This window comes from Theobroma cacao, chromosome 4 (assembly GCF_053813885.1).
Source record: "Theobroma cacao isolate CCN51 chromosome 4, ASM5381388v1, whole genome shotgun sequence".
In the NCBI taxonomy this organism is placed as follows: Eukaryota; Viridiplantae; Streptophyta; class Magnoliopsida; order Malvales; family Malvaceae; genus Theobroma; species Theobroma cacao.
This window is the reverse complement of record NC_142642.1, coordinates 1,549,925-1,563,760: the sequence shown is the minus strand read 5'-3', so window position 1 is coordinate 1,563,760 and position 13,836 is coordinate 1,549,925. Positions and strand designations below refer to the sequence as shown.

The window sequence follows — 13,836 nt, the reverse complement described above, 5'->3', positions numbered from 1 at the left end:
GGGAACCCCAAAGCAACTAAAACTTTGAAGATAAAACACCAATTTAGTGAGTCAAATGCCTATTTCAAAATACCTTTAAAAAAAAATTCCTTTTTCAAATCATTAAGGTAAACTTAGGAGATAGAGTGGATCTATCATATCTTTTACCATCTCCTGAGTCATGAGTACATTATCCACCAAACTTCTACCCTCTACAAAAACACTTTGGTTTTTGCTAATAAGAGAAGACAAACACTTTTTAAACCTGCTAACTAAGACCCTGGTGATGCATTTATAGATGATAGTATAGCAAGAGATTGGTCTAGACTCTGAAATGTGATAAGGATTGGGCATTGTGGGATCTAGAGTTATGATGGTTGAGTTCAAGAGTGAGCACGTCACCAGCACTGAAGAAGTGTGAAATAGTTGCTACAACATCTGCTCCACTATACTCCAAATTTTCTTGAAAAAATAAGTTGTGGAGCCAGTAGACCTTAGGACCTTATTCTTCTGAAGATAGAACATTCTTGGTTTTATCTCTTCAATTGAAATTAGTGCTTACAAAGCACTATGAGACTCCTTTGACAAAGACACTTGCAAAATTTCCTGTAGGCGTGCTTGCATGATCCAAGCTATGTAGTTCTTGACTGTAGAGACAGCATACAATTCAGCGCTACTGGATAAGCAGCTTCCCACATGGAGCCTTTTCTCAAACGTCATAACGTCATTTTTTCTGGGCCAACAAATGAAACTGACCGGATTGACTTGTTGCTGCCTACTAGATTTCGGGACCATTTTTCCTTTTCTCCACTCTTTCAAAACCATTTTTCAGAAAAGAAAACAAAGAATAGTTTGGGTGGTGCCCAAACCAAGTGATTAAGCCCAAACAAATGAGTTGAACAGTCAAGCTCCAATCCCTTGAATTGGCTATTTTCAAATCATATCCTAATCCCTAAACATTGACATCCGAAAGAAATTTATCGGTACCTAATGGTGATTTCAACTTGATATTAACAAGTAACCATGCCTGCTGCTCCACTGGTCAAGGCATGGTGACAACTTTTGCAGGTGGATAAGCAAACTTAAATGTAATAGCAACCTGAGAGGTTGGAAACTTAAATGCTTGAAAGCTAATACTGCAGAGCCAAATTTCATAGGTGAAAGGTCTGATCATGTAGCTTTCTAGACTATTGAGAAAACAAATATCAGTAATTTTCTTATTTGCCTCCATTTTAATTCACTAGAAATCTTAATCTGTTCAAGAATTCCACCCCAGTTTATGATCCTGGTTTAAACAGCAGCAAGCATATATCAACTTCACTTGAAAAACTGGAATATTGACTTCTTCTATCGGCATGGAAGATGAACTGCAGTACGTAAATTGTTCTCTTCCACTCAAATTCAGCATTTTGTTTTTACTCTCTTCTTTTTATTTGTACATATAAAAGTTCATCAGGCTTTGGACAAATACATTATGACCCTCTTTCATCTCAAAAAAGAAAACCCCTTCTCTTCAGGATTCGAACTTGAGATTTTCTGATTGAAAATAGCATTAGTTCTTTTACAGCTGCTTCAATTTTTTTTTTCTTCCTCCCTCTTTGTATGGTTCCAAAGGGTTATGTAAATTTTCATTTTTTGTTTTAGCATAATGTCCATGCTATGCAAAATGCACACAAATGAACTAAAAGAGATTGGCTAATACAATCTATGGCCATTATCGTTCCAAGAAGCAAGATCATCTCCAAGATTGTACACTTCCTCAATCTCTCTTCACAAATCGACCCTGTGAACGCAAAAAAGAAAACATGTTTATGATCTCAATTAGAATCTGCTGGTAAGGTTTAAATAAAAACACAGTACAGATATGCCAGCATCATGATCAACGTTGGATCAAGGAGACCTTGAACTAAGCTATACTTAAGAAAAACTTTGAACTTGAACTACGCTAAAGGAAGCTAGAGACCAAGGACTCAACCATAATTCAAGTATTGTTTAAATCAGGACCTTGAAGAGAAAGGAGAAAGACTTGAAAGGAGAGAGCAAAATGAGGTTACCTTCAACCTGGGGCGCTTCTCAGCATTGAGCTTTCTGACTTCATACCGGATACGCTTAGAGAAGAGCCTGTTTCGCCTCTTCTCCTTGTATCTCAACACACTTGCTTCCCTATGCCCCCTTCTCCAATCTTCTTTCCCCTCATATTCTTCCTTGACCTTGAAGCTACCAACATTGTTAGTAACCATTTCCGGGACCCTCCATACATCAGAAACACTACCCCAAACATCCCCTAGCACCTGTCACAATGTAAAGATACTTGGATTGTTAACATTTACTTCATCACATACGCAAATGGTAGAAGGTAAAAATGTAAAAGCAGAAGTTCTAGGGTTGTTTCTTACTACTTAAAACTTCTCATATGGTGCAGTAGCAATTATTAATAACTAAAATGGATATTAAGCAAACAGCTGAAAGGCATTAGCAATCCAACCCAAAACGACCCGAATCCATATTGACATAAATCTAAAATGACCTGAATTCGAAATGATCCGAACTTGAACCAACCTAAACTTGAAATCATCCAAACTCGAACAACAGGAAAAACTAATTCAAAACATCCCAAACTTAAATTGATTTTGTCTTAAAAGTTAACAACTACAATATGTTCCTCAATACATAAAAAAATGGTAACTGCAAACTATATAATCCGAAAAGGTAGTCTATTTTATCAACTAACCAAATGTTGCTAAGCTGGGCCACAACTCCAGAAAAGCAAAAGGCAAAAAGTGCAAAACCTATAGTCCCACTGATTCCACTACAAGCATTTCAATCAAACAAGTACCACCAACACAATATTACCCAAACCATGACCTATCCATCCCATTATGCACCACTCTCTCTCTCTCTCTCTAAACAAACAAGTATGGGCACCAAAAATTTCGACCATATTCAAAATAAAACATTAAATAAAAAACAAAAATTCCCCATGTGTTTCTTGCATGCGCATATTTATCAATAAAATAAAATTTTGTGTTACTAAGTTACAAAAAATAAATAAATAAAGTACTAGTAGTACAAAGGAAAACAGTGATTTAAAATTATGCAATGTTTGATCAAGGGTTGAGATCTTACATGGGCAGCATCGTTCAAGTCCGGGACAGTGTGTGGGGACTCTCCTTCAATGTAAAGTGGGCCCTTATCAGACCAAGCATTCATGATCTCCTGGTAATCAAGCTTCAAAGCCAACAACTTTTTCATCTTCTTCTTACTAATAATACTACCACTACTGATACACCATGCACCACCACGGTCTCCACCACCGTCGCCGCCGCCTCCGCCGTCACAGCTACTCACCTCCTCCATCTCCTTCTTCTCCACGACCTCAGAGTAAACCACCCACTTCTCTTCACTCTCATCTCTCTCCTTCTTCCCTTTCATAGCCGACCGTTCAAGCGACCTCGTATGATCCTCACCGCTATACCCGTACGTCAAAGAAGGCGACAGAGGACTCTCGTCAGACGTGGTGGTGGTGGTGGTCGTCGTCGTCGTCGTTTCGTTCTTATAATCACTACTTTCGTCGTCTAAAATACCATTAAGAGTTACAGCGTGGACGTTGTCTTCCTCCGTCGTGTTGAAAAGTAAACAAACATTATCGTACTGGGTATCTTTGTCTTCAACCAAGTTTTCAGGGTGAAGTGGAAACAAGTTAAGTTGCTGTTGGTGATTGCTTTTGTTGTTGTCGTTGTTGCTGCTGGTGTTGGTGTTCAGGTTCATTTGAGGTAGGTTTTCTTCAAGGTGAAGAAGGCTGAGGTACTTTGGTTTTCTTGTCTTCGTTCTGGTTTTACGAGAAGCTTTGAGAGAAACACTACTGGACTTCGACTTTCTTCTTCTTCTTCTACTTCCTGAGTTCTTGTTGCACATAGTTTTTGTGTTTGGTTTTTTCGGCTTTTAGTGTTCGGTTCAGGAGAGGGAAAGTGGAAGATAAAGGGGAGGGATATTTAAGAGTGAAAGAGAGGGCAGACTTGACTATAGTGGGGGGAGGGGAGAGGAGGGGGCTTAGGTGTCAGAAGGGTGATGGTGATTGGGAAAGGTCCTTTTTTCTGACATGTGGGAAAAGGTGATTGGGTGGATGCATGGATTGTGTTGTTATCTGGATTTCGTTTGGCTGTAGATGGGATTGGGGGTGGCATATGGGGCAATATGCAATTTGGAAAGAGATTTTTTGAGGGGCTTCAACGTTAAAAACCCCAAGAACAGAAAGAAAATGGGGAGTTATAGGTGATGGGAGGGGTGAGACGGTGTAGATGTGAGTTTTTAGAAGCACAAGGTTCCTCTTTTGCATTAATAATCATTCACGTGAATAAGGCCAAAACCTCCATGGCTCTAGGCGTTTACTCCCTTTGTTTTTTTCATTCTTTTCCTGTTTTTAGCTTTTAAGTTATAAACTTATATAATGTTTGAAAAAAATTTTAATTATTTAAAAAATATTTAAATAAATTTTTATTCATTTATTACAATTAATTAAATTTATATATTTTTATTTTAAATTGAATAAGTTTTTATTTATAATAATTAATTAATTATCATTAATTAAAATATCATTTGTTATTTTATATTTACGTGCATTAATATCATATTCACGTAAAAAATGAAGAAAGTCACGTATTTATATCATGATTCATTACGAAATGTTAATATGTAATATCAAAATTACATGATATTTTGATTAATAATAATTAATTAATTATTATTTATAAAAATTTATTCAGATTAAATTAAAAGATATAAAAATTTGATTGAATGTAATTAAAAAATAATGACTTATTTAAATTTTTTTGAATAATTAAGAGTTATTATGTCTATTAATTTTGTAACTTACATCCAAAAAATTTAGGTATTTGGTTCAATAATAAAATGCATGTACTTTTAACTTAAAAAGTTAAATTTGATTTTCTTTTTGCTTAAAATCGTATCTTATTGAAAAAATTAATACTCTTTTCATCTTTTTTTTTTTCTACTTTTTCGGAAGGTCTCAAAACGAAGGTTTTTTTTGCCTTTTTAGACACGTAATACTGTTACTTTTTCTTTATTATAAATTTATTCTTCATAATAAAAAATAGTGAACATTTATATCATAAAAATTTTTCAAAATTAATTGTAAAAAACATTGTCCTAATTATCACAAAAACAAAAATCTTATATTATGAAATTGTGTATGGTAGGAAACGTTTTATATATATAGGCTAATTAGTCTACCTCTAATTAAATATTATAATCTAATCAGGTAATAATATTGTATTATAATTCTAATTTAATGACATATACACTTATGAAGTAAAGATCAATCTTTTGGGCAAATTGGTAAAGTGTAAGACCTGAATAATAATAATAATCATAATAATAAACAAATCATACGTATTATGACTGATAATAATTAACAGAAAAAAAATGATGAGAAGCTATGACTAAATAAATTGGGTTAACCATAGTTGAATGCAACTGCCATTAATTTGATGTTGATGGTTCATATATTTCATAAGTTTTGGGTAATCTCCCAAAGTTTAAGATACGTAGATGTATAGCCAAATCAAAGGGTTAAGTAAGCCTATAAGGGTGAGAGACAGAGACTATATAAAACCGTCATGTCCACCTCAAAAGGGCAAAACTTTCTCCCTCTCCCTCTCACATGAGTGTGATTGTGAAGGCAACATCAACTCTTTCAAATTTATTAACTTCACATTGCCTAAAATTAACTGATAATCGAGGGTGAATTATGTTTAAGATTTTAAGATATTAATTGGTATGAAATTTTATTTATTATTATTTTAATATTTTTAAAAATAATAAATTTGTTACATAATATGAATCACGAGAAAAGCAATAAATGAAGATCGGTGATTGATTTAAAATTTTACATTAAATATGATTAAAAGATAATTATATAAAATTATTGATCAAATTAATAATTCGATTGACAGTAAATAAAAGAGCGATTGCGCTTTTATGTTAGATTTTTGCGTAAGTCCTTAAAAGGAGAGAGAGAGATAGAAACTAAAGCTTGTCATGTCAATCTCAAAAGGCTAAATTTTCTCACTCTCCCATGATTGTGACGCTGAACTAAACACCAACTCTTTTGAATTTTTAGGTTAGGTATTTAATTTAAAATTAGTTGAAAATAAGAAAAAAAATTCTTATTTTATTTTAATTTTCATGATTTAATTGATGAGAGATTTTTTTATTATTAAAAAATGACGAATTGATCAAATAATATTTATTCAGATATCATATCATATTTGTTTTATTTATATTCAATTGGTTTAAAATTGTGTACCTATCTTAATAATGTAACACACTCCAACACTTTCTCTTTCCTCTCTCTTTACTCATCAATTAGGTTGACAAGGCACATCCAGGTGTTGTTTGGTCGAATGGCAGAAAATGGTGAAGACAGGGAGGGAAAGCCGAGCAGGAGAAGCAGCCAATCAGCAAAAACTGGCACGAGAAAGTGAAGGGAGGGAGGGGGGTCCCATTTCGACACCCTTTTTGTCCATGGCCCTGCAGCTTGCACACCTGTACAAACCTCCAAATATGCATTTTGAAAAATCTGCACTCTCATTTTATTTTTTTGTTTTATTTAATTTTTTTAATATTTGTTGGCTTTGTTCTTTCAACCTTCTTAATAATTTTTTATAGCACTTTTGGCAGGCTGTGGTTGCGGAGGGAGTCGCCCCGTCACTATCGTTGATCATATGCCAAAATTAATACACACAAAAAAAAAAAGTACAAATTAAAAATAATAAGGGGCATTCCGAGAATTGAACTCGGGACCTCTCGCACCCTAAGCGAGAATCATACCACTAGACCAAATGCCCTTTTGCTGGCTGTTAGTTTTACACCAATTTTAACTCCACACGTAGCAGCTTGTGAAATAAGTTAAAATTTTGGTACTAGACTTTGTGAGGATGGGAGAAGTGCTTTGTTACTCTTCCTGTCGAATTAGGCCATTAATCTTTATATTTTGTTAAAATGGTAGATATAACTCTTGTAGAATAACCTGTAAAAGTTAAATCTCTATATTTTGTCGAAATTGATACTATCAGTCTAGTTATTAATAGTGTTTTTTTATATTATTTATGTTGATATAGTATTTAATTATATTTATGTAGTATTAAAGCTGATAACGAGGCATCTAATTATCATGTAATAATTATGTAATGAGAATTTTTGACTACGTTGTTGAGACGAATCAAGGATCCAAATAAGTTTTTGGGACCTTTTGCTTTATTATTTTCGATTTTGTCTCTCTTCGTTCTTTTACTTTTCTTGATTATCTCTTAAACCAATGTTGTAATCAAATTAAAAAATCGATTATCTCTTTCAAAATCATCCTAAATAATAATCGAATAGGAAAAAGGGAAATGAAAATGAAAAATTCAAAACAAAAAATTTGATTTAGTGATTAGCAATGATTCATCAACGTTGACTTTAGAAATTACAAATTAGGTTTGAGAGCTAATGTCAATTATCAATGCATCATTCTTGGATGTCATATTAATATAATTAATAACATATCAGCATAGATAACAACAAAATTTAATATTAATAATAATGAGATTAATATTGTTGATTTTAGAAAGTATAAAAATTTAATTTTTATAAATTATTGTATAAAGATTAAATCCATTACTTGCACATGGACTAATTGCATAATGCGACCCATTATTAGGTATAAGGGTTTATATTTTATATATTTTCATTGTCAATAAATTAAATATTGTCATGCCGTTAATGAATAGATTTAAAAATTAAAAAATCTTTAAAAAATATTTTTGTAATTTAAAAATATTAATTTTGAATGACTTTTGAACTTTTACTTTACACATTTATGAAGTGGTGTTATGTGATTAAGAAAAAATGTTAGGTACTGTAAGTGATAAATTTAAAGATTTTACATGAAAAATGATTAAAAGGTAATCATTTAAAGTCATAAATTTATATATTTTAAATTTTATATCTATAATAATAAAAAAATTAAATATTAAGTAGTGATATCACCATCTTGTCTCTATCATGGAGTACTGTACATGAAAAGAGATATTAAATATAAATCCTTAAATTAAATTATACGATCCATATTTATGTGATTGTTATGATAATGAATTGTGAACTAATTGCACATTAATTGTTGCACCTTCATGAAGTGATTGACAGAGGAGGAGTGAAATGTGTCGGTGGAGTCCTTTTTTGCAAACATCATCAAGTGGGCTCAATCTCAGATCGATTCATGTGTTTCTTGCTCTAAAAATAAATGATGATAAATGAGAACATCACCTCTTTTAAATTTAAGGTACACCTAGGGTCACAGACTTAGGACCATGGGCTGGACCATGGCTCTCTCGGTTACCTGGGAGGTCTACCATATGAAAGCTAGCTTCGTGGGCCAATATATAGCTTCCCATATGGTACATGCCTAGACCTTGATCCATTCATCATTTTCTTAGGTCAACTTGTAAAGGAGGTTTATTGATCAAAGGGTCGTACTCTTTTTTTTTTCTGTCCTTTGTTTTGTTTTGTTAGAAAAATTAAACATAGAAGGAATACTAGTTCATGGCAATTGCATAGGTGAGAGATGATGGTAACCTTTTCTCTAATGTGGGGATTATGTTAACCTTTACACATTAACATGTTTTAACTGAATATGTAAGAATGGCAAAAGCAATTGGTTGAGCTTTTAGGGTAAATTGAACTAAAGTGAGTAAAAATGAGAACATTAAAAGATAGTACTAGCAAAAAGCCATTTTTGAAACGATCTCATGTGCCTTACTATTAATCAAAAGGCATAATGTTTTAAAAAATTATTAAATTATTTAACAAAATTTAAAATAATCGATAAATTATCATTAATTAAAATACCACTTGTTATTTTTTTATTAATCAATATTTAATAAAATTCTATTCATTAGTTCTCGTCTAATTTTTCATTCATGTTCTTTACTTTATTCCAACTTTTGATTTATTTTTCTTACTTTATCCATACCCTTCATCTCTTGATGATTTCATGCCAAGTTTTAATATTGCATTGATTAAAATTTGATGATTAATTTAATATGTTTTGTAACCTTTCACTGTACTTATTACAGATTATACTTTGTTATTGGACTATTAAATTCGTAATAATTATTAATTGTACTTTGAGGTCCTCTGGCAGATTCATTGTAGGACAATGATTACAATGGTGACCCAAAGATAAGATTAAAACTTGTTGACTTAAAAGGGTAATGAATTAGGCATGCAAGGACGCCCATAGACCAAAACAAACAGCGCAATCAAAGCATGTTTGGTAGTTACTTGTATTTATTATTATTCCACCATTAAAATTGTTGACTCAAGCTTCCTATTCTTTGATCCTAGGACCAAAATTGAATGTGCTAAAAAGTAAAAAAGGTCAAGTGGAAAAAAAATTACTATGATTAATTCAGTCTCTATATACAATAGTACATTGCATCTCCCAATGCCACTTGCCCACTTTAATACCATTCTTTTATGGGTAAGATAAAAAGGTTTGAATTTGATTTTATATATAAAGAACTAGTTTATTCCAAGGTTTTCATGGATTAAAAGAAGGAAAGATTACTAATTTCTTAATATACACCAATCATTCTAAAAGAAAAATTAGGTTTATTTTCCTATTTATACACAAACATAAAGATCTCACTTATTAAAGAATTACATGAAAAAAGATGAGGAAAATCTTAATCTACTAAATCCCTGCATTTAATGTGATCAATATTGGTCTTGTTGTTAAATCATATATCAAGAATTGAGTCATTTTTGTATTCTAAATTACTATTATGATAGGTCTTGAATTAGTATAAATTAATTATACATAAAGTTCAATATCGAGTACTATAGCTACCTTAATTTTGGGAATTCATGTTGTCAAAGACTGTAGAATATTGACTCTCGAAGTCAAAATTTTCATCCTGCAGGGTCTTGGTTTGTGCTTACAGACATGCACACATGCATTGTATGATGAGGATGTTGATGATAGAATCTATGTTGATGATAAGGAACAATGAGAAAAAGGGTACAACATTCTACGGATTTCTCATGTTAGTTTTGTATCACATCGTATAGCAAGTCAACAAAAGACATCTAAATTTCCAAATTTCACTCTCTTAATGGAATGGGAAAAGTAGTCAACCAGCACCTCATTTTTCAAGAAATGGTTGGCAAAAACATGTTACCTTTACATTGTTGAGTAAATTATGGGATCTAAAAAGAGAGTTTGATGATTTTTTTAACATATTTTTCCCCTGAAGATCTACTAGTTATGTTTAAATATTGGAATTGCTTTTTTGTTATGGTTAATGATTTCGAGACATAAACAAATGTTGTTCGGTACTTGATTTTTTGACTCATGTGGTAAAATGAAGTTGAAGTTTGTGTAAAGATCTTTAATAAACGGATCTAGATATAAATTAACCATATATATATATGTATCAAGTAAAGGTAGGCAAAGGATAAACTGACACTTTATTGGCTAAGATGAAATGCAAGTACTCAATAAATTCAATAAGATTGACTATGATTAAGAGGATTTTGAATTTTTTTACGCTTGATTAACGGTTTAAACTGCCCGGATGACTCCCCAAGACTGACAAAACCTGAAATTACGAGTGACTTGGACCCACTTGCTTAGATTAATCACGCCACACCTCTCGGCTTTTACCTTCTATATAAACTCCCGTTCAACAAGGCCTGGCTACCACCACCTCCCTTTGGCTCCCACTTCACTAGCTACTTTCCAATTTAAGAAAGGAAATGGCAATGTCAACATTTTTGATCTTTCTCATTTTCTTCATCTCTCTCCTGGTTCCTAATCTTGTTTCTTCCTCAGCTGTTCAAGACCCTGAATTGGTTGTAGATGAAGTTCACAAGTAATCAATCGTGACATATAGTCTTGATACAATATTGTTTGTATATTTCATTGTCGGTGTTACATTTGTTTTTGTTTTTATTTGCAGGAGTATCAATGCTTCGAGGAGGAACTTGGCTTACTTGTCCTGTGGAAGTGGGAACCCCATTGATGACTGCTGGAGGTGTGACCCCAGTTGGGAGAGTAACCGTCAAAGGTTAGCTGATTGTGCCATTGGGTTCGGGAAGAATGCCATGGGAGGCAAAAATGGTCGAATCTATGTTGTTACAGATGCTGGTGACGACGACGCTGTGAATCCTAGGCCAGGCACTCTGAGGCATGCTGTGATCCAAGACGAGCCATTGTGGATCATTTTCAAGACAGACATGGTGATCACGTTGAAGGAAGAGCTAGTCATGAACTCTTTCAAGACCATTGATGGTAGGGGTGCAAGCGTTCATATTTCGGGAGGACCATGCCTCACCATCCACTATGTGTCAAACATCATCATCCATGGTATCAACATACATGACTGCACGCCAGGTGGTAGTACCATTATAAGAGACTCTCCTCAACATGCCGGGCATTGGACTCCATCGGACGGTGATGGCGTGTCCATCTTTGCGAGCAAGAACATCTGGGTTGACCACTGTTCACTGTCTAATTGTCATGATGGACTCATCGATGTCATCCATGGATCCACCGCCGTGACTATCTCCAACAACTACATGACCCATCATGACAAAGTCATGCTCCTGGGCCACAGCGATTCCTATACGCAAGACAAGGACATGCAAGTCACCGTTGCCTTTAACCATTTTGGAGAAGGGCTAGTGCAACGAATGCCAAGGTAAATTTCAAGCTTGAAACTCTACTTATACTAGTTCCATATATATAAGATTAACCCAAGCTAATCAAACATGTTCACTGATTAATCTCATGTTTATTCTAAATTACAGATGTAGACATGGATATTTCCATGTGGTGAACAATGATTACACACACTGGGAAATGTATGCCATTGGTGGTAGTGCTGACCCTACTATCAACAGCCAAGGGAATAGATTTCTTGCACCTGATGATGGATCTAAGAAGGAGGTAATAATTGAGCTCTCAGCAAGAACAAGAACTTCTACATACAGGGTAAAACATGCATTTTTCCTTGCAGATACATATGACCTAATGAAGTTTGTAACAATTGATGCAGGTGACCAAGCATGAGGATGCACCAGAGAGTGAATGGAGAAGCTGGAACTGGAGGTCAGAAGGGGACTTGATGTTGAATGGAGCCTTCTTCAGGCAATCAGGTGCTGGTGCATCTTCAACCTATGCCAGGGCTTCTAGTCTGAGTGCCAGACCATCTTCTCTCGTGGGTGCAATGACTGTGACTGCTGGTGCACTTAACTGTAGGAGGGGCTCCCGCTGCTAGTTCTTGACTTAGCAGTAACCCAATATAAATATATTTATATTAGCAAAAAATAACATCAAAATGAGGAGTGTATTAGGTGCCTTTTCCTGGCCGGCAGTTGAAGTATAGCATGTATTTCTAGTTTTCCCTGTTTGCTTATATTAAGAATGTCATGAAGCGACAACCTCTGCATGTTGCCTTAGAAACCAACATCAAATTTCTTGTTGTATGGATGGAGCAAAAGCATGCATCTGCAGCAGTGTTGATTTAATTTTATCTCATATGAATGGCCAAAGACTTGTTTGTTTAATCTTATATATTACGTCTCACTTTTTCATGATGGTGACTCTCTTTTATCATATATAGTATATATATGAGTTTTATTTATTTCTTAATCATATTTTGACTTGGGCAATAAACATTTGCTAAAATTTATTTACTTCTCCCTTCTCATAAGTACAATCTTAGTTTGACTTTTTTTTTTTGTAATTTTTCTAATTTTGATCCGATCTATTTTAAATATTTTAGTTTTAAAACTATTTTATTTCACTACAATAAATTTGATTTAGGATTGCATATCTTTAATTTGTGCTATTAAAAATATTTTTAATAACATTTTTTGAATTACTTTGTGTTAAAATTTTGTAGATGTGATTACACTATACAAAATAGTATTATGAATAAAATAATATAGAGATTGCATTTTTCATATTACAACTACATATGAAAAAATTACGATTAAAAATTTAAATAACTGCATTTAAGATTTGATAATATAAACATATATGTTGTATAAAGAAGTGTAACTAAAACCCAAATTTTCAAAAGATTTTTTTATTTAATTTTTTTAAAAACACATAAGTAGCAATTTAATTACTTAATTTTCATTAAAAAAATTATTTTAAAATAATAGTAGGGCAGAGCAGCACATGAGAAGAGAGAGACCCCTCCTACGCATATTTGCATATAAAAACTGATAACAACCTATAACGGTTTTATCTGGGATGAAACTAAGCAGTACAATCACTTTAGAACAAATCAGAGTCATCCCATTTGATCAATAAAAGTCAAACTAAGATCCTATAATGAGACAAAATGAAAAGAAAAAAATTTTAATAACTTTGATTTTATGTACTAATGTGAACTGATTGGACTGGTCCCCAACAAAAGTCAAGCAAACAAACACATTAAATTTGAAATTTATTAATGGCATTAATACTTTAATTCTTTGATAAGTATATAAACCATCCAAGGGGATGGAAAAGAAAATGGTTTGCTTTTGCATGTAATAAATTAAGACTTAGGAGACTACAGGCCAATGAATAAAGAGTATATATATACTTTTTATATTGTTTTCTACATTGATGACACCATACGCTTATCAGGATTCTAACTAGTTCTTTTCCTGTTGTGTGAAACTAATGATTATGGGAGGAAAAATTTTCACATTAAAGGGAAATAAACCCAAAATTTCCCGTCAATCATGGAGGAACATCTCAGCCCCTGTGGGCCTATTGCTTTATAGAGTAAGAGGCTA

General features: G+C 33.1%; 2 protein-coding genes and 1 non-coding gene across 3 annotated transcripts; 1 reads left to right on the top strand and 2 right to left on the bottom strand.

Annotated features, from left to right (window-relative positions):
• Positions 1-1,486: 1,486 nt before the first annotated feature.
• Positions 1,487-3,986, bottom strand: LOC18600895 (uncharacterized). The gene is made up of 3 exons (XM_007031624.3): positions 3,106-3,986; positions 2,034-2,270; positions 1,487-1,762 (listed from the first exon to the last, which is right to left on the bottom strand). Exons 1-3 carry the CDS (start codon positions 3,892-3,894, stop codon positions 1,739-1,741), a joined length of 1,050 nt encoding a protein of 349 aa, XP_007031686.2. The 5' UTR covers positions 3,895-3,986; the 3' UTR covers positions 1,487-1,738.
• Positions 3,987-6,773: 2,787 nt separating this feature from the next.
• Positions 6,774-6,845, bottom strand: TRNAP-AGG (transfer RNA proline (anticodon AGG)). The gene has a single exon. It is a non-coding gene; the product is annotated as a tRNA-Pro (tRNA).
• Positions 6,846-10,754: 3,909 nt separating this feature from the next.
• On the top strand, positions 10,755-12,614 carry LOC18600894 (pectate lyase). The gene is made up of 4 exons (XM_007031623.3): positions 10,755-10,913; positions 11,001-11,741; positions 11,851-11,989; positions 12,099-12,614. The coding sequence occupies exons 1-4, from the start codon at positions 10,798-10,800 to the stop codon at positions 12,318-12,320; spliced, it is 1,218 nt and encodes a 405-aa protein (XP_007031685.1). The 5' UTR covers positions 10,755-10,797; the 3' UTR covers positions 12,321-12,614.
• Positions 12,615-13,836: the final 1,222 nt, after the last annotated feature.

Excerpts from the sequence above, each read along its gene's own strand:
- LOC18600894 (XM_007031623.3), top strand. The coding sequence starts at position 10,798 with ATGGCAATGTCAACATTTTTGATCTTTCTCATTTTCTTCATCTCTCTC. Across the intron at positions 10,914-11,000 it reads GTTGTAGATGAAGTTCACAA|GAGTATCAATGCTTCGAGGA; the intron begins GTAATCAATCGT and ends TTTTATTTGCAG. Across the intron at positions 11,742-11,850 it reads CTAGTGCAACGAATGCCAAG|ATGTAGACATGGATATTTCC; the intron begins GTAAATTTCAAG and ends TCTAAATTACAG.
- LOC18600895 (XM_007031624.3), bottom strand. The coding sequence starts at position 3,894 with ATGTGCAACAAGAACTCAGGAAGTAGAAGAAGAAGAAGAAAGTCGAAG. Across the intron at positions 2,271-3,105 it reads ACTTGAACGATGCTGCCCAT|GTGCTAGGGGATGTTTGGGG; the intron begins GTAAGATCTCAA and ends ACATTGTGACAG. Across the intron at positions 1,763-2,033 it reads AGAAGCGCCCCAGGTTGAAG|GGTCGATTTGTGAAGAGAGA; the intron begins GTAACCTCATTT and ends TTGCGTTCACAG.